Raw genomic sequence first — 25,294 nt, 5'->3', positions numbered from 1 at the left:
GATCTCAGGGGTGACTTATTACCACTGTCTCCAACTCCCCGAAAGGAGGTTGTAGCCAGGTGGGGGGTCAGGCTCTTCTCCCACGTAACAAGCAGTAGGACAAGAGGACACAACCTTAACCTTAAGCTGCACCAGGGGAGGCTTAGGTTGGATATTAGGAAGAATTTCATCACAGCAAGGGTAATCAGACACTGGAATGGGCTGCCCAGGGAGGCACTGGAGTCACCACCCGTGACAGTGTTCAAGGAAGGACGGGACGTGGCACTCAGTGCCAGGGTGTGGTTGACACGGTGGTGTTGGGTCATAGGTTTTTTTCAGAGGTGTTTTTTTCCAACCTCACTGATTCTGTGGTTCTGTGAGATACAATGGTTGTACTGAAAAGCTGGTGAGTGCTTCTCAGTGTCCTGAGAAGGAAGAGGTAGGGATTGCAAACAGGAAAGGGAAACTGGGCTAGTAGTTGTAATCACTGCATTTCTAAGCCAACAGAAGATGTTTCACTGTGATTTCCACAAAGCCATGTTCTGAGCATTTAACAAGATTACGGTGTTACACAATACAATGTGAAACCATAATATTTATATAAGAAACCATATTTTCAGTACAGAAAAATAAAGAAAAATCTACTTGACATTTTAACGCTGTATTTTAACAAGCACTGTCTCAAAGACTGTACATTTCAAAGACAGGACGCACCTTTTCCAAGTATTTCTGCATGATGACTGTAGGGTTTTCCAAGCATGTTTCTGCTAACCAGGTTCCACAGAGCCTCAGGCACTCTGTATACATCAATTTCAGGTGAGGATCATTCTCGACCTTTGAAAAAGCAAGTGTTGGGGAAAAAAAAATTAGAGGGAGGCATCAAACAAAAACATCTTTTACATATGAGGTAGGAAATTTCTAAAGCTTTTAAACCCTGAATAGAATTCAATCACTGAGGCCTATTACACATAATGCATCTACAGAGTCATTTTCCATCCACATCTACAGTAATCAATAACCTTAAATCACATTCACATTCTATGTAAGGCAAAAGGGGAATACACATTCTAAAGTACCAGATAGTCTGAACAATCAAAAGCAGGATAAACCAATGACAAAATGTAATAAAAAATTTAAAAATTCACAGAATGTTTTCAGAATTGTGTTTTAAAATATCCCCAGATAGGCTTTTAATTTTCTTCTACGAGAAAACCTCTCAAAGTGGAATTAGGATCTTAAATAACTAATTCCCATAAATTTATACATTATGTAACACATACCTGAAACCAATCTGCATCTAATTTTTTTATCATTGTTTTAAGTATATTCAGTGCAAGGCTCTCTTCCTTTTTAGCCCAGAAAACCTGAGCTTCTTCAAGTTGCCATTCAGAAACTCCATTTCCATTTGGATTGTGTTGTTTGATTTGAAACATAGCTCTTTCTGGAAGCTGCAATTGAAAAAATAATAATGAACAAGTAAAATATTTGCATCTCACAGCAAGTTTATTTTTAGACTCTGTCTCCCTTTTCTCTATTTGTGCAGCAAAGTCTGCCCATCCAATGCTAAGAATTTATTTGCAGCAAAGATAGGAATTTATTTTTCTATATACTTGCAGGAAATCCTGATTTGCAACAAAAATGGACTGGAATCAAACCTCACAAACTCTAAAATAAAGTATCTGTGTTTAATATTTTAAATTGGAGGTAGAGAAATTCTGTAATTAGTACCTACCAAATGAATGAATTTATAGCTTAGCAATTATTATTACATTATTACAGGCATTACATGCATTATCACAGACCACAGAAAAATAATTTTAAAAATGGCACCACCATACATGAATTCTTTTACATGCCTACATCTTCACACATATCACTGGTAAAGTACCATCCTCAATACTTAGTATCACTAAGACAGCACAAGGAGCAAAAAAAAGGAGTTAAAAAATGTTTTTAACAAGCCTGAGGCCCCCACAGGACACTCACTGCCACGGTCCTGGTGGCTGGGCAGGCATGAGAAAAAAATATATGAAATCATTCTTCCAAACAGATTCAGAGGCACTGAGTAAAGCGCCTCTGCAAATTCATGAAATCTACTGATTTCATCATTATTCATAAAAAGAGTTAGAACCTTCCTAAAATCAAAGTTTAATTTAGTTTCACATATGTCAAGTGTCAAACACCTTTCCAGTTTCTGTATTTAGCTGGAACTATTTTCTGTAGAGGTCCTTGGAGGATACTGTAACTCTGTAAATTCTCAGATGCACCATCTAATACAAGCCAAGGCTGACTCTGGGCATTAAATGCATCAGCAACTGAAAAAACCACTGACACTGCAAATCCCATTAAGTCATTCACAGAAAGAGATTTACCACAGTGCAATGGTGTTTTGAGAGTATGAAACATTGAAGAACACTAAATACAGAGATGTAATGAAGTTTTCTCTGCAGTGTTACTCTGGAACACAACAACATATGATACAAGTGAAAGCTGGATATATAAAACTGCATCAAAAAGAGAAAGAGAGCTAGAAGAGCATTCTTCGCTAAAAATGTCATTTTTGTATTATCTACCTCATTTAGTGGCATATATTTATGAACAAAATTCAAAAAGCATGCCCATAAATACAATTTATTACTAAATTCTACATCATTTAATTCTCAGATTAAATGATTTACTGAGTAAACTTAGAATACAGTTAACCATTAGTACTGTTAAAAAATGAAGTTCTTTTATAAACTAAAAAAACCCTAAACGTCTGTTCCTGATCTTTCCTGAAATTTGTTACCTGAGTATTTTTAGCGGTTCTTGCCAATCTAGAAAGCTCCACGAGATGTTTGGTCAGGAGGTCTTTAATACATTCTCTTTTGGTATTTTCACTCTCCTTTTCAAGCAAGATTTCCAAAATTACGGTGCGCAGAGCCATGACAGGTTCCTGGAAACGGAAGTCACTGTCTTTGAGAAGCTGGGACTGCCTCTGCCATTTCAAATAAATGTCATTCAGTTGTTGAGTCGTAACAGATCTGCAATTGTTCCCAAAAGAAAAGACTTGCTATTAATTCTCACTAAATATCAGTGAAATGCAAGATGAGTAAAAAGCAAACTGCTGAGAAAGTTCAAAATCTACACTTCAAGAAATAGTCATAAAACCCTACAATGTTTACCATATGTAGACTAAACTGGAAGCCTTGCAGTTTTAACAAACATGAAGTACAACAAGACTCAGGTGAACTACTCCTCTGTAAATATTCTTGATTAAGCATCAAAACCTTGTGTTAAAGGTCCCTCAGCAAAGGGAATCACACTCAAACATAGGGCTGCTGAAAAGACTGTAGGGTGACTATTAGCTACCAAACTGATAGAACTACAGCAGAGAAAATTCACTGTTAACAGCACTACAGAGATAAATACCTTCCTGTGATTAAAAAACAATCTTAAGAATTTAGGCAGAATATTGATGGTAATAGAGGTCCTGAAGAAAATTATTCAAACTGAAACAGCTTTCACTAAAGCTATGGATGTCATTATGGAAATGGAAAACATTTTTAGAAAAGAAACTAGAAGAGAAGGACTCAGTTACTTGAGTAAACCAGAAGCTAGGAGATATGACTGCTACCTTGGAGTATAAGGGAACTCAATATAAAGGAAAGAAACAAATTATTTAAAGCATTATACTGGCATGATATCAAATAACTCAAACTAGACTGCAAATGAGGCCAGTCTGGAAATAGAGAGAATCTAAAGTTGCCTTCATGAAGTGAAGCTAAAATCCTTGTCATTTTCAGTATGAAGTTTGAGATGTCGATGAATGAAATCTGTTGACATCATTTTAAGTTTTGTGCTATGCTTGATTATTAAAAATCCTGAAAACTGAGGAAGTGGTGTGAAACAATCTTAAGAAATCACCTGGAGAACAGCAGACCTGCATTTTCCAACTCTCCAATTAGCTGTAGTCTGCAAAGGGTTGGATATAATGAATAAACAGACTCAAGACTGCCCTTGCACAGCTCTTCTACTTCATTCGCTCTAGGGATTTAACAGAAAAAAAAAGTAGATTATTTTTATTTAATATCAGCAAGTAATTTGAAATATCCATAGCATAGTTTCCATACAGTGAACAGAATTTTAACAGCAAAACTCTTCAGTTACTTTTCAGAGTTACTTTGTATTACCATTAAAATTAAAAAAAAAATAAGTTTGTTAATAAATGAGAACACAGTAAGCACACAGAAACTCCAAAATCTATGTGACACTAAGCTAAAGAAGAGCACTCAGCACTGGAATCCACCTAAGAGGTCCACAAAGTAAGGGATGTGTACAGGCAATGTATCTTCAATTAGCACACAAACTACATATGCACAGATGGCAAAGCGAAGTTAAGAAACTTAGAGCTGCAGTTTTTATTCTGTGTATGAGTCTTTATTTGAGGCCAAAAAATCCCATGACAGTCTTTCACACATAACCTGAGACTACAAACCCACAGATTGTCTCCATATCTCTTTCTAATATCACAGTACTTAGCATAAAATTTGTTACCTGGCATCTTTAAGACTGTCATGGAAAGCAGAGAACTCCTTATCTCGTAAAGACTGAAGAGCATCATACAATGATTCATGGTACCCTGGACTTCCTGCTTCATCTCTAACAAACAAAACAAGAGTTAACATAGAATAAAATGAAAACCATCTTTCTCTATAAAGAAGTCAATTTTGTCTTTGTGAGAAATATTTTTAGTCGTACATTTTCTGCAGTTGGACAGGCTGCTGTTTGGATGATGAAAGCATTCAATGTTTTACATTTTAAATTAATTTAGTGTTTTATACATTCAAGCTGTTCTTGAATCTTGAATCTCGTTCTAGCTCACCTATATGAAGTTTGTTCTGATCATGGCATGGCATATGCCCTTCAACAGGTGAAGTTCTCCAGGTGTGCCTAAACAATGATCTTAAGACCACACAGGAGAAGAGAACAAACACACAAAGAGTACGTTTCCCATCCTGCTGTAAGAGTCTTAGGACTAGCTACTAAAAATTGATGTAGAATGAGTTACTGAAGATCACATCATGTGACTTTTTTGGTTCTGTTTTTGCCAAAACATAGTGAGTGTATTCTGCGTTCCTCCTAAACTCTGCAATGACGCAGCTGCACTAGGGGAGGACAGAGTTCACACTGTCCTGGTCAGTCATATCAAGTAACTGCTGCCATGCATCCAGCAGTATTCTCCCTCCAGGACATTACTCCTGATGAGGGTGTAGCCATGAAATCAACACTGGTGTTTGCTTATCCAGGACTTGATAACCTCTCGTGGCTTACTGAGTAATATTTTCCCTGTTTTCTTATAAATGAGATACTAAAAGCTATCTATCCCTCTCTTGTAATTAAGATACAACTACACTCTGAGTCAAAAATGGAAAATTTCAGTTTAGCATTACCAACAATCAAAGAGAGGAATCACCTGTGTAACAGTTTCCCAGGAAAACAAAAAGTGACATGCATTCAAACCAGTGATAAACACTGCTTTTCAATTCAATAATTAAGATGAATTAGGTGACCTGCTTCACATAAACTATATTCTAATTTTATCTTCTTTTGCTTGGATCTGACCCCACTGCCTCTTGTTTAAAGAACTAGCAAGAAGATAAGGTGGTTTACTTGACAGAAGAGATGTGGCTCCACTGCATATTCCTCCATGCTGCCTGGTAGCGTATTTCCTGGAGTTCTGCACACCACTCAGTGTTTTCATGTTCCAGCCCTTTTAAGTACATGGAAAGGGTGTGGCAAAGCCCAAAATTCTGCAAAGCCTAGAATTAAGAAAATTACTCAAAATGGATGTTTCTCCTTTATTAAACTGAACTGGTATTTGTTAAGAGCTTTGTTTTACTTTTGGAAACAAATAACCCTTTTCAGAAAAGACAGGACCATAACTATTTCTAAACTCTACGCTGCATAAGATAAAAGCTTATTAAAAAGACTACCAATCACACTGTTGATATCCGCAACTCCAGCAAAATGGTTTTATTACTACTGTGGCTGGCATTCTTTGAAAGGAATTTTCACACTGTGCTTCAAATTTAAAGTCAGCTCACACTTCTCCATGCCATCATTTCTGGGTGGTAGGTGAACATGAATTTTATTTCTTAATGAACTCTTTCTCCTGATGAGGATTTGGAAAGATTTCCTATAACTCCTATCTGTTTGAAGGCCACAATGTCTTTACAATTGTGACCAATTAATCAGATTACACGTCAAGCCACTATGAAGGACAAACACAATGGAATTTTAACAGCGATACTAAATAATTTGTGGTAAGAAATTAAAAGTACCACAGGAAAATTACATGAGGGGAAACACATAGACACCTGTGCTACATTATTATAGAACTGGTATAAACATTTTTAGGCTAAAAAAGCAACACATTTCAAGAGTTCAAAATAACATCAATTTTTTTATCTACTGTATCAGAAAAACCACAGTCTCATAACAGAATGAGGTAGCAAAAATAACCAATTACATTACTTTCTATGTATTTCTATACTGTTATTTTTATGAGCTGGCCAAAATCTGGAATATTACTGAATATACTTATTTTTAAGTATTTTACAAAATTCATTACCCATGATGGGGATTATGGGCGAGTGGCAGAAGGACTAAGAACCTTAATGTTTTCAGAACAAATACTGAGTTGTCTTATATTACAGAGTTTGGATGCCTATGACAACGGGCTAGACTTAATGAACAAAGAGATCACTTTCAGCCCCAAAACAATTTTGGACTCACTACAAATGACTCAATATGATGAGTATCATTTCCTACACTCATTTCCTCTTATAAAATAATATTACCTCTATTATTCCTGCCTGACGAGTAGATGGAGAGAGGCTTGTCTCGAGGTCATATGTCACAAGGGCTTTCCCCCATACTGCTTCATGCTCGTATGTTCTTATCCTGTGAACAATTATGTGTGCAAGTGAAAAATAAGTTTTCAATTTAAGTTCCTTACCAGCAAATGAAAGCAATGCTTTTAGAGAGCATAAGAACATGAGTGAACTATACCGTGCTAATGGCTGGAGCATTCTTCCTCCACCACAGCCATAAAGACTGTCAGGTTCTCCAATGCTTCTATAGATGTCCATGAGAAGGTCCTAGAACATGCATGGCAAAACTAAGAATTACTTTTTATTCTGGAACAAGTTCAAGTTAGTTGTACATGTACCATATCAGTTTATAAATGTTTTTACAGGTAACATCACTGCTTAATTTTCCTTTACATAGCATCTGAGCCTGCTATCATGATCGGGAAAAAAAAATTATGCAGTCCAGCCAAACTCTTCAGGGCTACTTTCAACACTGATTTATTTTTAAAAGATCTAGAACTGGACCTTAAGTGAGCTAGTTGAAATGCAAAAGGCAATAGTACAGAATGAGCATCATCTTAAAAATTACACCAGCCCAGTTCTGGAATAATGAACTATGGAAAGAAGTAACTCAGACAGGCTACTAGATCAGATCTGGTATCTCAAATAAACCCGAGGGAGATAATATTGCTTTGGTTTTAATAATAACAACTTGCTGATTTTTAATGAATATACATCTGGGATAAAACAAACTGAGAAATATTTAGCTGGCTACCACCCTGAAGTCAGTTTTTTTTGGGAAACAAAGTCTGCTTTGCTGTGATTTAAAAATTGCCAGTTAGTGTTTCAGGTGAACAAATACTCAAATTTAACTGGTCTGGAAGGCCACTGAGTTCACTTTGAATTAAAGCATGAGGAAGACTGTAAAACGTATTTTTTGAATTCTGCTATATCTATCTTCAGCACAGATGAAACCTACTGCTAACTGCAATTATACAAGGTTTGCATTCAGATTAGGAAGCTCACACAAGTACCTGTAAACTTATGCCAGATTCTTCTTTACTTTTTTCATTCAAAGTAGTAATGGGTGTTCTTTGACTTTCCTCTTCAAATGTCAAACTCTTAGCTGCTTTAAAAGAAGATCTAAAAGAAGTGTTTCAAGCAGTAAGCTTAAATGAAGTTTCTATATATAGAGAACTAAAGTTCTGAGAAAACACTCAAGAAATAAGGGCCATAAACAATAAATATAAGACTGTCACATCCCCAGGTTATTCAGTATGGCTCTCCATCAGAATGAGGAAGTGGTCAGTTGAGCTGCGGATGTCAGCATCAAGGGATTTTAACACCAAGGTGGATTTTTTTGGAGATGCCCCCCTCCCACACCTTGTAACTTCCAATCTTTCATTAAATCAAATTGCTTTTGTGAATGCCTGAAGTTTTCTTTACTCTGTGAAAGAATAAAAGCAATTAGTTAATATATGTGCTTACAACCAATCTTTTGTTATATTTTCACTATCTTACAGTGGTTTGTCACAAAACCTAAACTAGTTCTCTATTATGATCTTGCTAGACCAGGAAACAAAGATAATGGTCCATTATGGAAGAAAGCTCCTACAAGGATCATTTGGCTCTATTCACACAATTCTGGTCATCATTCTGGGGTTTTCTTTCTCCTCTTGATTAACTTCTGGCTGTAATTTAACCAACAGTACTAACAGAAGTTTCTGACTACAAGTCACCATGACGCTATTTTGAGGCTTGGATCACACTCAAGGACTGGAAATATTTTCCATGTCCATTTTCATATAACTTAAGACCAAAGCATTGCTGGGACTCACAAAACATGATCCACTGAACCAGAAATGTCAGGAAACAGCATTCCTCCTACCTTTCTTGCTGCTTGTCCCTATTTATCTTGTCTGCGTAGATTTCTGCGTAGAGCAAGGCTGTGAAGTGAGCAGCACAAGACTGTGCTGCTATAGCAACCTCCAGATAATTCAGATCTAGCCAGAAGCTGTCGTCAAAAACTGTACCTGAAACAGATCTGATCAAATAAAGACTTTAATACTGCTGTAACAGACCTTTTCTCTAGCATCAGACAAAATAAATCCAGTATTAACTATAAATCTTTCCAAAGGCTATCTTTATCTTAGCCCCTGGAAAACCCATACCACAAGAAGTTTATCAGACAAAAGGGTTTTAGAAAACTCCTTCTGCACAGTTAGAACCCCTTAAGGGTAGCCATATCACTTCTATAACAAATGCAAGGTCACTACTGTATCTTTTCTTTTAACCAACATGTTCTCTACCTTGTTCTTTTTCTTTAATCTAGAGCACCAACAGATCTTTGAACAGTCACAATCAAATTAAGGCAACATTTTGAAAAGCTTGAATTCACCTCTTTTGTCTTCTCAAGTAATCAACAACAGCAAGCATGGCTCGTCGAGATACTTTATCCAAACTTCTAAAATTTTGGGTTTCTTGGTCTGGGATGTATATTTCAAAGGAAAGAATATCATGAACTTTTGTCACAACATATCCATTTACAAAATAAAAAGGTCTATTTTGCAGTCAAGAAAATAACTAAAAATTTCCTTGAATTGCATTTCCAAAATTAAATTAATAGTTTGTCACAAAAAGTATTTCTTCTCCTTACAAGATGTTATTAACATCATAGTAGTTTATACCACAATTTTATGAAATTATCCTTGTATTATTAGTTTACGGATTCTATTTTTTCTTACAGAATTCAGAGATGAACTGACATCATTGTAAAAAGCTCTGAACAGACCTCTCCCATTAGGCTTCTGCCATATAAATTAGTCCCAAGTCACAGAAATACTTCTTATTAATTTACTTTAATGCAGATTTTAGAGTGTGTATGGTGACACAAAACCCCCTGCTTTCCACATACAGGCACATGCTTTCAAAGAATATATGTTTCCATGTGTTGCTTCTGGATTAAAATAAAAATCAGATGGCTACAGGTTATGTTCTGGTGATTGGGTTAGTATCTTCTTTGCTCTGGTCATTTTTGAATTACCAGTTACAGGAAGCATGAACTAGGGAGCACACAGGCAAAGGTTTGATCACTACTACATTACAGTAAGATGCAGAAGTAGCAATTTCCCCTAAAGAAAGCAAAAGCCACATGAAAAAGGTATCCGGACATTTTGTGTGTTTCAACAAGCAGAAATAAACCTGTTCAGAAGCATTTAACTCTCCCACGTCTAACTGCTCGGTTTTGGATCCTGATGGATTGGAATGAAATTTATTTAGGTTTTATAGGAAGAGCTCTCTCCTGGTATTCACAGAGCAACAGTTTCTACCTGAAGAAACTGCTAGTCTCAAACCAGATAATTAAATTTTTTGCTTCAAATACTGATGTTCTATGACTACAATTTTAGAATTAACATAACTTTGCTCTGTTGGCTCCTGCACTCCAGCTTATCTGTAAACAATCACTCATACAATGAGCTGTGTGCCTCTTCATGGTGTTTTTTTTGTTTGGTTGGTTTTTTGATTGTTTGTTTTTCTGTTACCAGGACAATTTTTCACCTGAAGAACTCCATTTAAAGCTTCTATATGTCTTTTTTTTGTTTGTTTAGTTTATTTATTGGCTCAGTAAGTATCCCTTGAATAGAATTCTTTCTGGGAAGAATTTCTTCACAGAACCAGGATGGTTCTGTTAATCACAGTGTTTGAAGGGGCCTCCATAATTTTCTCACAGGTACCATTGAACTACCTGCAAGTTTATAAAACTTGAAAAAATCCCTTCATGTTTTTTGCAGAATATTTTAGGTTGCTCCGTACATCTCAGCATAAATTTGTTGTAGAAAGAGCTTGTTACCTGAATTCAAAAATGTGAAAGAATATGGCTCTGTTCTTTCAGCCCACAAAAAGTGCCTTAAAATACACCTAGCATCACTAGGGTTATTTACACCACTCCTGTAAAAACTGCAATGCTAAGGGCTCCTCTTCCTCTCTGGCAATGTGAAGCTTGCATGACTTCCCCATAAAGAGACTGCAAGACGTTGTATAGACTCTTTCCTTTGGTGATTTGCTACAGAAGAAGGGAGTTAGAAGATATAGCATAGTAGCTACTGCAAAGAAAAAAAAAGTGCATGCACCATTATTACTGTCCTGACAAAGATCTTCCTTTTGCACATATTTCTGCTAACTTCAACCATAACCTAATTGGAAAGGACATGAACAGTTTGATTAAATGATGCTCTTCTATAAAATGAACTTGCTGCCTGTCTCATATTCTGCTGCAGTTCCTGTGGTTACAACCTCCTTTTCTTTTATTGGAAAGGAACAGGTCTTCTGAATGTATAGGAAGACCATTATCAATATTAGGCAGTAGGTAAAGTAAGGGTTAGTCTTCTCCAAAGGGAAAATTCAGGTGAAAACTAGTTTTTATTGCTCTTGTTTAAGTAAGAGAGGAATTTACCTGCCAATCAGTCATTTTAAAAGGCAGTCCACGTCTCAGTCTTGCAGCACTTGACATTGGATAACACCAAAATTCAGCAAGTACTAAACATTATCCAGTTATGAATAAGAAAAGAAGTTAGAAAGAAGATACTTATTGGATGCTGCCAATGAACACCCTCAAAATTATTGGTATCTCCATGAAAAAACATCAGTTGGGAAGGAGCTTTTCTAAAATCTGCCTGCCTAAAAGTGCACATCATACATCTAATATCAGAAGCTAGTTTTTTTACAACCAGAATCCCTCTTTTAGTTGAAACAAAAATATTATGGCATTACCTGAATCAGAATTTGGAGTAGACCTAGTAGATGAGGCAAATTTGCAACAGGCTGTAAAAAACTTCTGGATGTGAAGTGACAAAAGATTTCTCAGAGATTCATCTGAGTCATGAAGAAGAATATCATGAATCAGGTATGGCAGCAAAGTTTGACACAAGTCTGTTTTCACCTAGAAAACAATAAAGCATAGCAGCTGCTAAGAAAGAAATGCTTTTTGGTTGTCTTTCTCAGGTTACAACCAAACTCACAACTGCCCAAACAAATATGTAATGCTTGAGAAAGAACACACAAACCACTCAACAGGGCTATGCTGGCACTCAGTTAAAGCAGCCATATAAAGTTCACCTATGTTTGCAATTATCTCTCAAATTCTGTATTTTGAGAGTATATTTTATGAGTACCTGCAATACATGATCACAAAGGCCCTGAATAATTTAATAGCAGAAATTACTACTTGCTATCAAGATGAGTAATGGTATTTTTTGTGCAGACCTGCACAAATATCTGCCTTTAGCTCACCTCACACAGTGGCTTCATTAACTGGAGAACTTCATTTTTCACACCTCCACTGTCCAGTAATGAGCTAGTTAGGTGCTTGATCCAGGTCTCGTGACTTTCTCCCAGAGGAATCCACAAGTTCGTGTCATCCAATCTTTCTGAAGGAGCCTCCGTACCATTAGCAGATACTACAAGAAACTACAAGGAAAACATACATATTGCAAATATTAAAAAATTTATGGCATTTTAAAAAGCCATACTGCAATGCACACATTAAAACATATTAACTATTACTGGTCCTTCAGTTGATTAACAACATCAATGTTGTTCAGCAAATGTAAAGTTTTCCAAGGAAATCTGAAAGTATTAAGAATAAAATTTTACTGGTAACATCAGTAAGGCTGTATTAGGCATCACATCTAATTTACAAATAAAAAGACTGAAAACTAGGAAATATCTAACTTATGGTTAATTATGCACTTTTTACTGGCTTATTTTCCACCAATTTTTGCATCAAATAGCACTGGAATCCTGAGAAAGAATGCATTACATTATTGATTAGATGATCAAAAATTGTCTGTCTAAATGAAAGCACACAGTTTTCTAATGTCAAATTAGTAATTTCCTATGTGAAGGGAAAGCTGCAACTGGTAAAACAGAAAAAACCAATCAGATTTGCAATTATATTGATGCCAAATCTGGCATTTATCAAAGCCTACCTCAAATATATTTTCAAATTCACGATTTAAAAAAGACAGGCATTCCTTTTTTCTCTACTCCATATGCCATGTATATAAGGTGTATCAGAAGTACCTTTTTCTTAGATGTTCTGAAAGGCTGTAGATAGATTAACATGGGATCAGCTTTACTTTTATAAACTTCCCAAAATTCATTGCCAGACTTGGTGGCTAGTATGTTTTTCAAACAAGAAACAGCAGCAGCTCTAACATCAATACTGAAAAGAGAACATACAGAACACAGTTATCATTAATTTCATTCGGGCATTTGATCTTCAAAATCACATTTCTAAGTACACAAGATAAATAATCCCACAATCTGTGGTGCCATGTCATATTTTATTATAAAACAAAGCCTGAGTATTCACTCCACAGCACTGCTATCTTCTACAGCACAGAGGAGACTCTCTGGCTTGCATCCTACTACAGAATTTCATCTAAGACTGATTGGGTAAATAATCTGAGCCTTGGAGAAGCACATGGTTGGACACTAACAGGTCCAACCTTCCTAACACTTTCAGAGAGTTACTCCGAGGTAACTCTGAACAACATAGAATTCAATGGCTCCTATTTTGCTCTTGAGTTAACTAACTAAATAAGCATACTCACCAATTATCTGTTAGAGCAGTGTTTATTTGAATTAACATTATGAAGACGCACTGAAGTTTTCTATCTTCGAGTAAATCTGCTGCTCTAGAATCCAGTGCATTTTCAGCACGCTGAAGAGCTGTGGTGGAGAAATCCATGGGACCTATTTCTCCCAAGCAACTTCCAACAGCCTCTGCAAATGCATGTGATTTTATAGTCTTTCTGTAGTCTTATGTACGCTAAAACGAGATCCCATCCTACTTCTAAAACTGAGACTGTTATGAGGTAAAAAGCAGCATTTATAAATAATCACTTAATGAACTTTATGATTAAAATTACACATGAACAAATTTTGCAGCTTAAGACTCAAATATTACAGGTATGCTTTCTAACTCAATTTTCTAGGTATGCCTATGGTTCTAGATTTTCCAGCTTATATCAGATACGCATTTTATGTTTGCTTCTGCCAGAAACTGGCAAATGGAAAAGGTCAGAATCACTCCTTTTCCATCCCTAAAGGGTATGGTAAATACAAACAGTAGCCCGTGCAAGCCCAAACACTAGACAGCAAACTCAGTAAGAACTGATCTACTTTTTACATAAAAATGTCTATCAATGTGTCCCTCATTTGCTTTCCAGGCAAAATATTTTATTAAAACACAACTTGAAAAAAAGATAAACCAAAACAAAACTGACCTTGAAAATAATTTTTAACAAGGGATGTTAAATCTTCATCAGACAGAAAAAAAAAATCTATTTCCCTGCTCTTTCCCTCATACTCAGAAGTGTTGAAGCGGGAAGCACAGTGGGAAGTAACACTGAGAACAACCACAGTTTCAGCCTGGTGTTTGCAGTGACAGCCCTAATTAACTTACCCAGCACTGCTTTTTCTCCGGTGTGGTTAACTGCCATCTTGGACAGCTGCAGTAAGCTCATCACCAGTTTCACTACTACAGAATCTTCTGGCTTTTCTATCATTCAGGAAGAAAAACAGATGCCAAGCATGTCAGTGTATTTGTAATGTGAAGTTATTAGAAAAAAACCCACTGTTTCAGTGTCTTTTACCTACAAACGTCAATACGCATTATTAATGTTGAAGCCAGACGGTATTAAAAACAGTACATCAACCAAATTACTGATCTTTCTTACTCATCATGGCTTGGAAAAAAATGTCTGTGCATTTGAATAAGACAAAGAATCCCCCAAACTAGAATGCACCTATGCTATTATTTTCAGTGTTTTGATACAAAAAATAATATTTAAATTGTTTTAATATTTAAATATTTTGATACAAAAAATAAAATTTAAATAATATTTAAATATTTAAATATTTAAATATGAAGTATTAGCATAAGTTGGTGTAAGAATGCTGTTTGAAATAGTGAAGTCATACTGTGTGGCTCCACTAACAGCCCTTAAGCCAATGTCATCATTCTGTTCTAAGAAATACACCAAAATTAGCTCTCTGCTAGGAATTTCTATGAATTTGATTAGCTTTCACTTTCCAAACTAACTTTGCCAAATGATAAACTATCAAGATGGGAATTTCCTTACATATTTGCTCCCTGCCTGAGGTCTTTTTTAAAAGTAAACATTCTAAACAAAATGGTCTACGAAAAAATACGATGATGTGTCAGTGTAAGGAAGAAAACAACCTCCGAGAAAGCAGTACTTTTTAAAAAAGTACTGATTGAAGTACAAACCTGGAATCAGACTTTATGCTTCTTGACATCTTTAGAAAAACGAATACATAGAATATTACGTTTGTAAGTGCATGACAGTATTTTATTGTAAGGCAAAAGCAAGGCAATAGGCCCATCAAGCTTGCCAGCCCATCTCCAGCAAAGCAAGAGAAAGTACTTCTCAGGTTTTGCCTGAACACATCTTCATGCCTAATAATCTCTATTAAATATGTCCAACTCCTTTTAAGGTCAGTTATGCTGTTAACCTCCATAGTAAGAAGTAGTAAGTGCTATGGTGAATTTATTTTGAAGAAATTACATGGTTTTTCTTTTATAACTGCTCCCAGATTATTAAATCTGTTCTTGTACTGTGCTAAAAGTGGAAAGTACTCCCTACTACGCTTCATCATTCCAGTCACTGGTTCATACAGCTCTATCTATTCCTATTCAATCTCTTTTCCAATCTCACAAGGCCCTCCTCTGATGGAAGCTGTTCCACACAAGTTTGCAACCCTTTCAGTAACTCTGTTCCAAGAGGGTTATTTGTAAAATTGTAAATGATATACAGGGTGTGAGGGCCAAAATGTGCTTGCACCGTGGCCTTACAACATTACAATTCTTATCCAAATTTTGCTTTGTACTTGTTTACAATTAATCACATCATCTCCTTATCTTCCTGTCATGCACACAAGCTGATGAAGACTCGATGTAGAGGAGAAAAGTGAAATGGTTTGGTGCAATTATCTGAAAACCAAATGAGGAAGGAACTGAGCCTGGACTGAGTGCTGAAACACAATCCTGGCATGTGTCAATCCTACTATTTATTCTGGGCATTTTACTTTCTAACATGCCTTTAATAAATCAAAGCTTCACTTCATTTAAAAGAGTAGGGAGATTCATATACAAGAAAATGCATTAAGCAACCACAAATCAATATACTTCTACATTATCCTGGTCACTTCACAATCATACACACCCAATGCCCAAAGCTTGAAGGGTGTTTTACCTTCTCTGCCATGTAACACTTCATCTATTTATTTATAATGCACTTTGCTAAAGATACTTTTGATGTTGCATGAATCATAAATGTCAATTTACTCAATTTACATGTCAAATTTTCATATGATTACATTGTTAAACATACAAAAACCAAAACAAAAATAAAACATTCCATGTCAAATTAGAATAAGGTACATCTCTAAACGCCTAAAACCAGGTAGAAAAGAAATAAAACACATAATCAGATATCAGTACCCTGGATAATTTTCAGGAGATCCTTCATCTGATCTTTATATTGTTCCAACTTTTTGCGCAAATCGTACAGTCCTTCAAGCCGTGTCAAGGGCAGTGAATCACAAACCCCAACCGAGAGAAAGTGATTGATTTCCTGCAAAACAACACTGTATTAAGCACATATAGCATACAAATAAAGGCCTCAGGTAAAAAAGTGGCTCTCGGCAGGTTCACCACATGGATGCAAAGTAAAAATGGAGACCTACAAGTGGATGGTCCTACCAAGACCTCCGTGGATGAAACCCGCAATAAAAAGAATCCATGTCTCACTTAAACAATTGTTAGAAAATCATTCTTCTTTGGGAAGTTTGCATTACAAAAACCACCACACTGTGAGATGTATTTAAAAATGTAATTACCTCCAAAAGAGAATATGGTCCTTTACTGTACTTGATTTTCTGTTGAGTTGCTCGCAAATCTTTAAAAGCTGGGTATTCAGGAAAAGGATCTAAGCACTTGATTGCTTGGTACAGACTTTCATTATCCTTATTATCTATCACCAGGTACTTCAACAAGCACAGGACCTGAACATTAAAAGTACATGAAAACCAGAAAAGACAGAGGAACATTTTTGAGCCTTATTTCTTATTCAGGTTATAAAGTTTGTATTTCTCTAAGTTTCATTAAATCAGTAAGATTATTTATTTACAGTGTTAAAAGTTATAAGATGTTTAGAGGCTTGAAGAAATCACAGATATATTCTAAAATAGTGGGGTATTTTTGCTCCTCCTCCTCCTCCCAAACAGAAATCAAAGCTTTTACTATCCCAGCCTGCAGTTTTGTTCTGTCTTTTGATGAAACTGATTTCAAATGCTGGCCAATATAATCTCTATGATATTTACAATGTTTTAACAACACACTGCACCCAACCAGTTCTGGTGTTATTAGGACTTCACTGCTCTCACTAAAGTGCTAGTAATTTGGAATTTAGACAAATGCCTATATATCATACCTTGCTTCCCAAATCACCAAACTCTGGCAGGATTCGTGTAACAACATGCCTACAATTTGAATAAATGTCAAAGAGGTACCATACTTCCTTTGAAAAAACATTGCTTTTATGCTTTGCCTAAAAGTCAATGCATCTGGATCTTCAATCCAAGCACCTTTGAGGTGTTATAAATCTAAATTACAAGGGTTTTATTTGAAGACTTGCTGTTACCTGAAAATGACCAACTAGCCTCCATTCAATGCTAGAAGAAAAAATAAAAAAAGAAGAAACTGAAAAGTGATCACTGAAGAAACTGGAAAGTGAAAAGCGTCCCAGCAGGAGTGTGACATGAGAAGGTTTCACATTTGACATCAGTTCCAACTTAGAGAAATTTCTGTCCTCCCCACTTTGTTCCTGCCCAGGGATACCCTGACACGTGGCCTTCGCAGATGTGCATGTTTACACAAAGATATTGTAAATCTGATCACAACCACAAAGCTGTGAAACAAGACTGCCAGGTTATTTTTAGCTGGCTCAGCACAGCCCTGAAGGGCAAGGAGGAGGACAGCATAGGGCTACAGTGCAACCACGGAGATGCCTATGGTACAGTGGAATCAGACTGAGCCAGAAGGCAACGTGAGGACTGAAGGGCAACAGGCACACGCTTTTCTCACCTAAAGCTACTAATTGTAAGTCTCTGAATCCTCTTATATTTTCACCCCCAGCATAATGCACATAAAAAGCAACACCAGAGGGGAAACAATACTTGTCACACAACAGAAACTGCTTTGTTTCCTTTTTAAGGCCTATGTGCTACACTTAGTTTTAATGATTGTTTATTTAAATAAATAGCTGAACTACTGAAATCTATTCTCTGCACACATTTCCTCTTTGTCCTTTAGACACATTCTTGTACCAAAGATCTTCATCATATTTCGCATTAAACCATCCCTAGTTTTTTGAGGAGTTGCTTAGCTACTTGATGTGCTATTTGGCAAAACAGCAGTACCAGGAGTAAAGATGCATTTATTAAAGGCATAGTATTACATCCAAAATAATAGTTTTTGGATATAAATCTCCACAGCATAAGAATAAAAACTGAACACGACTATAGATAGAGCCCTAAGAACAGTGAACACGAACTGGAAATCCACCAGGTAAGGAACAAGCAGCGTGACAAAACTACCTGTTCCTGAATCTGAGACTGGTCGGTGGCAAGAGGTATCAGGGTTCCTACAATGACGTGAAGGTGGGTCTCCAGAGCATCGCTGCAACACGTAACTGCTGTGCGGCACACACGGTGCAGGAGATCACAGCAGAGCGAAAAGCTGCGCCTGGAGACGTCTCTGACTGTGATGGGTCTGTCAGAGAGAACAAAGTGAAATCCAAGAAATAGAAATTGTCACTGTCTCGAGCATCGACGTTTTATATACCAAGGAATAATAAGGGAAAAGGAAACCAGGACAAATTGATTCTAAACTTTAAAATGCATCAACCCAATGAATCAAGCCCCAAAGACTTAGCTCAGGAGACACAGGCAAACTGAAACACAGTGAATTTGTCTGATCACTTTAGAAAATGGAATAAAATCTTGTTAGAAATATATATATGCCAAAAAGAAAAAATCCCCAAAAGGGTTTTAGATTATTATTCGTCAGGACAATCTTAACAGAAGCAGAATAAAATAGAAAACATGCTCTCTGAATCCTCCCCTACCTTAAATGACCATTAGTTTTAAAAAAATTAGGTTATAAAGGACACCTGGAGATTATCTAGTCCAGCTTCCTCCCTGAAGCAGGGTCAGCTTCAAATTCAGATCAGGTTCTCAAGGTTTTGCTGAGCTGAATTCTGAGGTCCCTCTGAAAGGAAGCCTTGCTCTCCAGTGCATCAGCAGCCCCTGCCCCAGTTCAGTGGGGCATAACAATAATGCCATAACAACAATAATGCCATAACAATGGCATTTACTATAAAATCTACACACCTCTCCAAAATCTCAGGGTATGAAATGCTTCAAACCAGTCAAGGAACCAATTGATATATAAACTCAAGAGACGTTTAGGTTAATAAATGCCTGGGAAACTTACAGTCAAAGTTCAAGTAAGAAAATATCTGTAGTGTTCTTATGTAAAAGGTAAGAATCCTACTTAAATTTTAATCTGATGAAGGACCAGTTTTCTCATCTGAAGGCAAGCTAAGATAAAGTGGACCAATTCCCACTTTGCTATAGGCACCTAGTGGTGAGAATGTAAATGTCAATGCTTATTAACTCAATAAGCACAATTTATTTGATATGCGCTTACTTTGCGCTTAACTGCACATTTTGAATTTTTCTGCCATATGCTTTAAATTGCTAAACACCCCGTCATCAAAATCTCCTAACACTGTTTATTTCTACAATTTGATAGCCTATTACAGATACAAAACCTGCAGTATAGCAAACTAGATACAGGGCTAGCACAAAACAATCCATATTTTAGTAAGAGTTATACATTTAAATTCTGAAATGATAAAAGAATAGCAACCTAATTTTTAAGTTTAGCAAATTATAATTAATTTTACAGATTAATTAACATCTGCTAGCAATACCAGAATGTAAGGTTACAGGAGCAAGGGAGCACAGACAGGAAGAATGAGAGATAATTGCTTTGTTTACCTGCTATTGATGTGGTGAATCAGGGTGTAAATTACATCTCGAAGGACAAAAGCCCAGGCTCCTCCTAAACTGTCTTTGATCTCTTTAAGTAACAGACCAACAAACAAGTGATAAATCATAAGAACTCTGTGTTTCTTATACATGTTTTTTGTATCTGATGCATGCTTACAAAGAGCTAGAAGGATTTTCTGGAATGAATCCTAAAAATGAATAAAATAAGAATAAAAAAAATATACATAATGTCAATACAGATATCAAGAAAAAACTTTAAAAGCTTAAAACCTAACATGGGCAAAAAAGCTACATTATTTTTATTGCTTTAAACAAACAAAAGACCTACAGAGAAACCAATTCTCCAGGCTGTGTAATTTTCTGTATTCATATTTGCCTTTAACAAATGAAAATCAAATGTCAAAAAATATCCCTGGGCATAAAATTTCACACTGTCAGTAAAAGTAAGTAAGTTTTGTATTTTAACTGTAGGCTGTATTTAGTTAAAATTGACCAAATATAATTAGTTTAGAATTTTTAAAACATTCTTCAAACATGTGACAGATAGGACACATTCTAAACTGTGCCTGGTACACCTTTAAAATAATACTCTCTACTTTATATGTATGCTATAATGCACATAATTACATAATTCACACACTCATATAAGATGTATTACACAAATAATAATAAATAAAGTAATATAATTATATCATGCACTTAACTTTGTCCCTGAATTTAGGACATCTTCCATTTCAGAAGGCAAATAAATGAACAGAAAAGGGTCTAAGGTTGTTTATTTTCCTGATATAGGAATGATGAAAATATCAAATTTAGTACCCATAGGAGGGTACCCATAGGAGAAATTTTACACTCTACAGAAAAAGAAAATCATCATTACATACTTACAGGGCTTTTAGAAAGAACTGCTACAATACTTCTTAATTTGCTTTTATGACAGTTGCTAATATAGTCCAAGGTTGCCTTAATCACATGAGATGGAAAATGAGGAGGATTAGGAGCAGGATCCAGTTCCCTAAATGAATAAAAAGGAGATTTTTTTTTTCTTCTTAAAAGCCAAACCACTTGTATTTAATACGGTAAGACTTAATGAATAAACACATGAATTCCTAGAAAATATTTTCTGCTTTCAGTAAGCAGAAAGCATCCAGAAAAGTGATATGCACCTTATTTTGTAGCTGCTTGTTATTCCCCTATGGTAGCTTTCACAACTGTACATTTTTAACATTCGTTTACTTTTTTTTTGAAAGATCATATTGTTAAAACCTCACACTTTTGTCTCATCTAAGGTACTTAGTCCAAAAATCAAATTATAAGTAGTGGGTAAATCACCTACATTTTTTAATTGTGGGAACAATCTGGATGAAGAAAATCAGGGTAGTGAACTTTTGTGGCACCTCGAAAAGAAAAAAAATGCATCACAGCAATAATAAAAGTGAATAATCTACGTTTCATCACTCTTATTCTTGCCATTTCCTTCTTGGAAACAAAAGCTTTGTTTATAAGCAGACACCACAGTCTGTTAAGTAACTCACTACAAAAAGATTCTTTAAAGAGAGTTCTTGAAATCTCAGCCATTTAACTTTCAGCAGATTTTCACAGAAATGCTTTGGATTCTTTCAGCTTAGGAGTTTTACAACAAAGGTATCTTCTTCAAGACCTTTACAAAATGCAATGTTTTTTCCCAAAAAGTTTGTATCTGAACACAAAAAATCTGGAAAATTATTATGCAAATAGGGATATTTTAGGGCAACAACAAAGACTGAAGAGCTAATAAACATGAAGATATTTATGGCACTAGGCTATTTCTATTAATTAGGAATTTGTTTATTTGGCATTGCTTAACCGATCTCCTTACCAAAGACAAGAGCTGCCACTGCAAGAACCACTAAGAAAGAGTTCACTTTACCTCTTTGTGACTTCTAGTTATTATAAGGATTGCTTTAAGTTAGAGACTAAAACCTGGCCAATTTAACAGAGGGCAGTCCATCTAAATTTGAACTTATCTCAGTTGGCAGTGCCACAACAGTCCAGCTCAACAACACACAACAGCACTCCCTTGTCCACTGCTCATCCCCTCCATTAGCTGCAGTATGACAGAGCTGCTCCTTCCTGGGGAGTAACTACCTGAGATGGCATGACTATGATCTATCATGGCTACTAATAATAAACCCTCTCAGCTCTATGCCTGAAAGGCACATTTTTAAGCATAATATTATACAAACACACTCAGCATTTAGAAAACCTACAAGTACATACCTTATATAGTTACTTAGATGAGACCCCTCTTCAGCTGTGGTACCAGCTGGTTCATGTAAGGTCATCAACAGTTCAACCACAATCTCAGGCAAGTTACTATGAGATAAATTGTCCATTTGCTACAAGAAAAAACCAGCATTTTCATTAGAAAATTTCTGGTATTTCAGCCAGAATGAGTTCTTTGGCTTCTGAGAAAGGACTACTTATTGCCTAGATCCTCTACTTGTTCCATCATCCATAACATACAGTTCACTCATAAATTAAGCCTGATTAAGCTTCTCCATGGCAGTCACAGGTAGAACAATCTGCTTTCCAGCAGTATATAAGAAAAAAAAGTTTCACTTTACTACTATTTCTGAATATAGAATCTGCCTCTGGAGAAGATGGCTCCTCATAAAGCATTAACATAATATTTTAAGAGGAAAATGTGACAGAGGTACGACAGAGAAACTTGGGGTTGTACAATTAATGGTAAAAATAATTATTGCATAATGAAAAAAATTATGCTTCAGTCAACCGTCTGCCTGAAAGTTTCTACTGAATAGCCCCTTGAACCCTTGTGATAAAAATTTGGCTAGTTTGAATGTATTAAAATACTATTTTTACACCTATAAATTTGAACTATTTACATAATATATAAATGTTTGTTTCTGCTTTGTTAAACACCATAGAAGTCAATTTACACATTTTAAATGGATACCTGTTTTCCTAAGCAGTTTTCATCCATAAGTATGTCATAGACTTTAGAAGCCATTTCTCTTTGCTCTGCTGCTTCACTCTTTCCATGGCTTTGATAGGCAAAGTACGGGAGGATATTGACAAGTAACTTTGGGAAACAGTCTGCCAGAACTTGTCTCCAGTCCTTCTCAATCTTGTTGGCAAGGGATTTCACATCTTCAAACTGACTTCTAATCACCAGGTGTGGAACCAAGACTTTGTAACAAGACCTACATGTAGTAAATACATTTCCAAAATGCCTTTAAATTACTTTTTTAAAAAACCCTGAGCATCATATAGTAAATACCATTCTTCCACTGTATAACTACTGTGTAACTTAAATCATTGTTTAGCTACTGCTACACACACAAAAAAAGAAAATCTTACATAGTACATGTGATGCTTGGAATATATTTTAAAAGTTCTCAATACATCACCTTACAACAAAATCCTGATGCATTACTACATTTAGCAGCTTGAGACCCTGTGTCATATTTGTACATAAAATCTAAATAATACTCTCATCATATAGCAAACTTACCTGTAGAACTCCTCAAGGCTAGTATAGTTCAGAAGAACATAAGGAAAAGTAGACAGACTATATCCACTGTCATTTATTTTCAGCCATTCCATCACCAAATAGTCTAAATGTGATGTCATGAAATCTTCTATACTTTTATAGCCAAAAATGTCAGACACTTTTTTCAAAACCTGAAATGCATGAATTAAGATAGCAAAAATAGCACAGAGAGTACATGGTATTAAGGCAAACCGACAATATCACACCTTTTAATGAATATTTGTGTAACTCAGCCCCTGTTTAGCATAAGCCATTTTATTATTTGTATTGCCGTATAAACCAAGAAACTACAACTAACTCATATCAGTTAAGAAAGGATGCCCAGTACCCATTTTGCAGGGTACAGACTATGCGCAAAAACAGAAAGCAGTGATCAGAAAGAAAGGATAAAAGGAACACATGCACGTAAAAGATTACTGGCATGAAAGGCTGAAGTATAAACAGTAATCGTTTCAGTACACCCTTGTGAACTTCAAAATAGAATTCCACAAGACACATACCATCCTCCAACACACTGCAATCATTTTACATATTTTCCAAATAAGAAAACTTGCTTCCACTGGGTAGAATGATTTTTAAAATGAAATCTGTACTATTTAATGTATAAAAATCTATTTGTATTTGAGATCTGTGCTTTGAACATACAAGATTTATCATTAAAATTGCCTTTCATGATTCCATTATTCCTATGTAAATCACTAAAGACAAATTAATTCATTTATATAAGTACCACTTTAGACATACCTTTACAGTATTTAACAAATTTCAGCATTGAGAAAAATGTTTTGTAGTCTTCCAATCTTAACTTAACCTTTATTTATAACCTAAATATCAAATGAAATGTCAGACTTGCCTTTTTCACAAGGTGAGGCTCTAAGCCATTCTCTTTCACAGACTGGCAAATAGCAAACAGAGCTTGCTTTTCACAGACCGGGCTGCAGCACAGCACCATGGTTATAAGCATCAGCAACACTGCTTTTCCATTACTCTGCTTGTCCAAAAGATCTTCAGGACTTGCATCACCCCTGACCTTCAAAAAGAAATTATGAAGACTTTGAGCAAATATTCTGTTAAAGCAATTTCCTAGTTAATAAATCAGCATAAATAACTTAAAATTAAGGGCACTGACATAAATACTGCTGAACAAGTCAAGTCTCCTTTTTTTACTCCTTGATGCATAATAGGGAAGAACTGCCTTGCCATTTAAACACAGCTCTCCCCCGTTAAGGTACTGTGTTGACAAGTGATGAGTTTAAATAAAAGCTACAAGAAACGGCAATGAAAAGGGAGAAGCTAAAAGACACCACCAAGCTGGGGGGACAGAACAAAGACTCAAAGCATCACAGAAACCAGATGATGACAAAGAGCTGGAGGTGACAGTAAAGAGGGATGAAAAAGATGACAGAGATTTGAGGCCTCAGCAGTAAGGCAGCAGACAAAGGGAGAAGAGATGATCTGAAGGTAGGTAACAGCATGACAGAAAAAAAAAGAAAATGTAGATGACTTAGCATGGTAGCAAGGGAGGAGGAAAAGTGAAGGACACCATAAGAAAAATTAAAGAAATTCCACAGTACTATACCACACCGTGGTATTTCCAGTCACTGCACTAAACTCTAAAATTTTCCTTAATGTCAAGCTTCTTCTGAATAGTTCAAACTTCTAAGCAAATCTGAGTTTTGTGAAAACCACTGCCCTAATACCACTGGAAACATGATCTTTCTGAAATTTACAAATCTGGTTT

At 35.8% G+C, this 25,294-nt stretch overlaps 1 protein-coding gene across 3 annotated transcripts in view; it reads right to left on the bottom strand.

The window, feature by feature from the left end:
• ATM (ATM serine/threonine kinase) overlaps positions 1–25,294 on the bottom strand; it is a 55,400-nt gene that overhangs the window by 14,406 nt on the left and 15,700 nt on the right. For all 3 annotated transcript variants that reach the window (XM_040090519.2, XM_040090531.2, XM_040090540.2), the window contains 25 exons: positions 24,407–24,583; positions 23,515–23,684; positions 22,957–23,203; positions 22,257–22,375; positions 20,886–21,012; positions 19,986–20,185; positions 18,519–18,693; positions 16,761–16,925; positions 16,363–16,495; positions 14,302–14,397; positions 13,448–13,619; positions 12,915–13,056; positions 12,123–12,299; positions 11,604–11,772; positions 9,232–9,319; positions 8,722–8,877; positions 7,868–7,976; positions 7,033–7,121; positions 6,822–6,924; positions 5,632–5,780; positions 4,516–4,620; positions 3,886–4,005; positions 2,768–3,002; positions 1,260–1,427; positions 694–813 (listed from right to left, as the gene is read on the bottom strand). In XM_040090519.2, coding sequence (XP_039946453.1) covers positions 694–813; positions 1,260–1,427; positions 2,768–3,002; positions 3,886–4,005; positions 4,516–4,620; positions 5,632–5,780; positions 6,822–6,924; positions 7,033–7,121; positions 7,868–7,976; positions 8,722–8,877; positions 9,232–9,319; positions 11,604–11,772; positions 12,123–12,299; positions 12,915–13,056; positions 13,448–13,619; positions 14,302–14,397; positions 16,363–16,495; positions 16,761–16,925; positions 18,519–18,693; positions 19,986–20,185; positions 20,886–21,012; positions 22,257–22,375; positions 22,957–23,203; positions 23,515–23,684; positions 24,407–24,583 — 3,711 coding nt within the window. The remainder of the gene's footprint in view (positions 1–693; positions 814–1,259; positions 1,428–2,767; positions 3,003–3,885; positions 4,006–4,515; positions 4,621–5,631; positions 5,781–6,821; positions 6,925–7,032; positions 7,122–7,867; positions 7,977–8,721; positions 8,878–9,231; positions 9,320–11,603; positions 11,773–12,122; positions 12,300–12,914; positions 13,057–13,447; positions 13,620–14,301; positions 14,398–16,362; positions 16,496–16,760; positions 16,926–18,518; positions 18,694–19,985; positions 20,186–20,885; positions 21,013–22,256; positions 22,376–22,956; positions 23,204–23,514; positions 23,685–24,406; positions 24,584–25,294) is intronic.

The sequence above is a fragment of the Hirundo rustica genome, chromosome 2 (genome assembly GCF_015227805.2).
Source record: "Hirundo rustica isolate bHirRus1 chromosome 2, bHirRus1.pri.v3, whole genome shotgun sequence".
Taxonomy (NCBI): Eukaryota; Metazoa; Chordata; class Aves; order Passeriformes; family Hirundinidae; genus Hirundo; species Hirundo rustica.
Note: the sequence above shows the minus strand (reverse complement) of the source record. Positions and strands in the feature narration are given on the sequence as shown.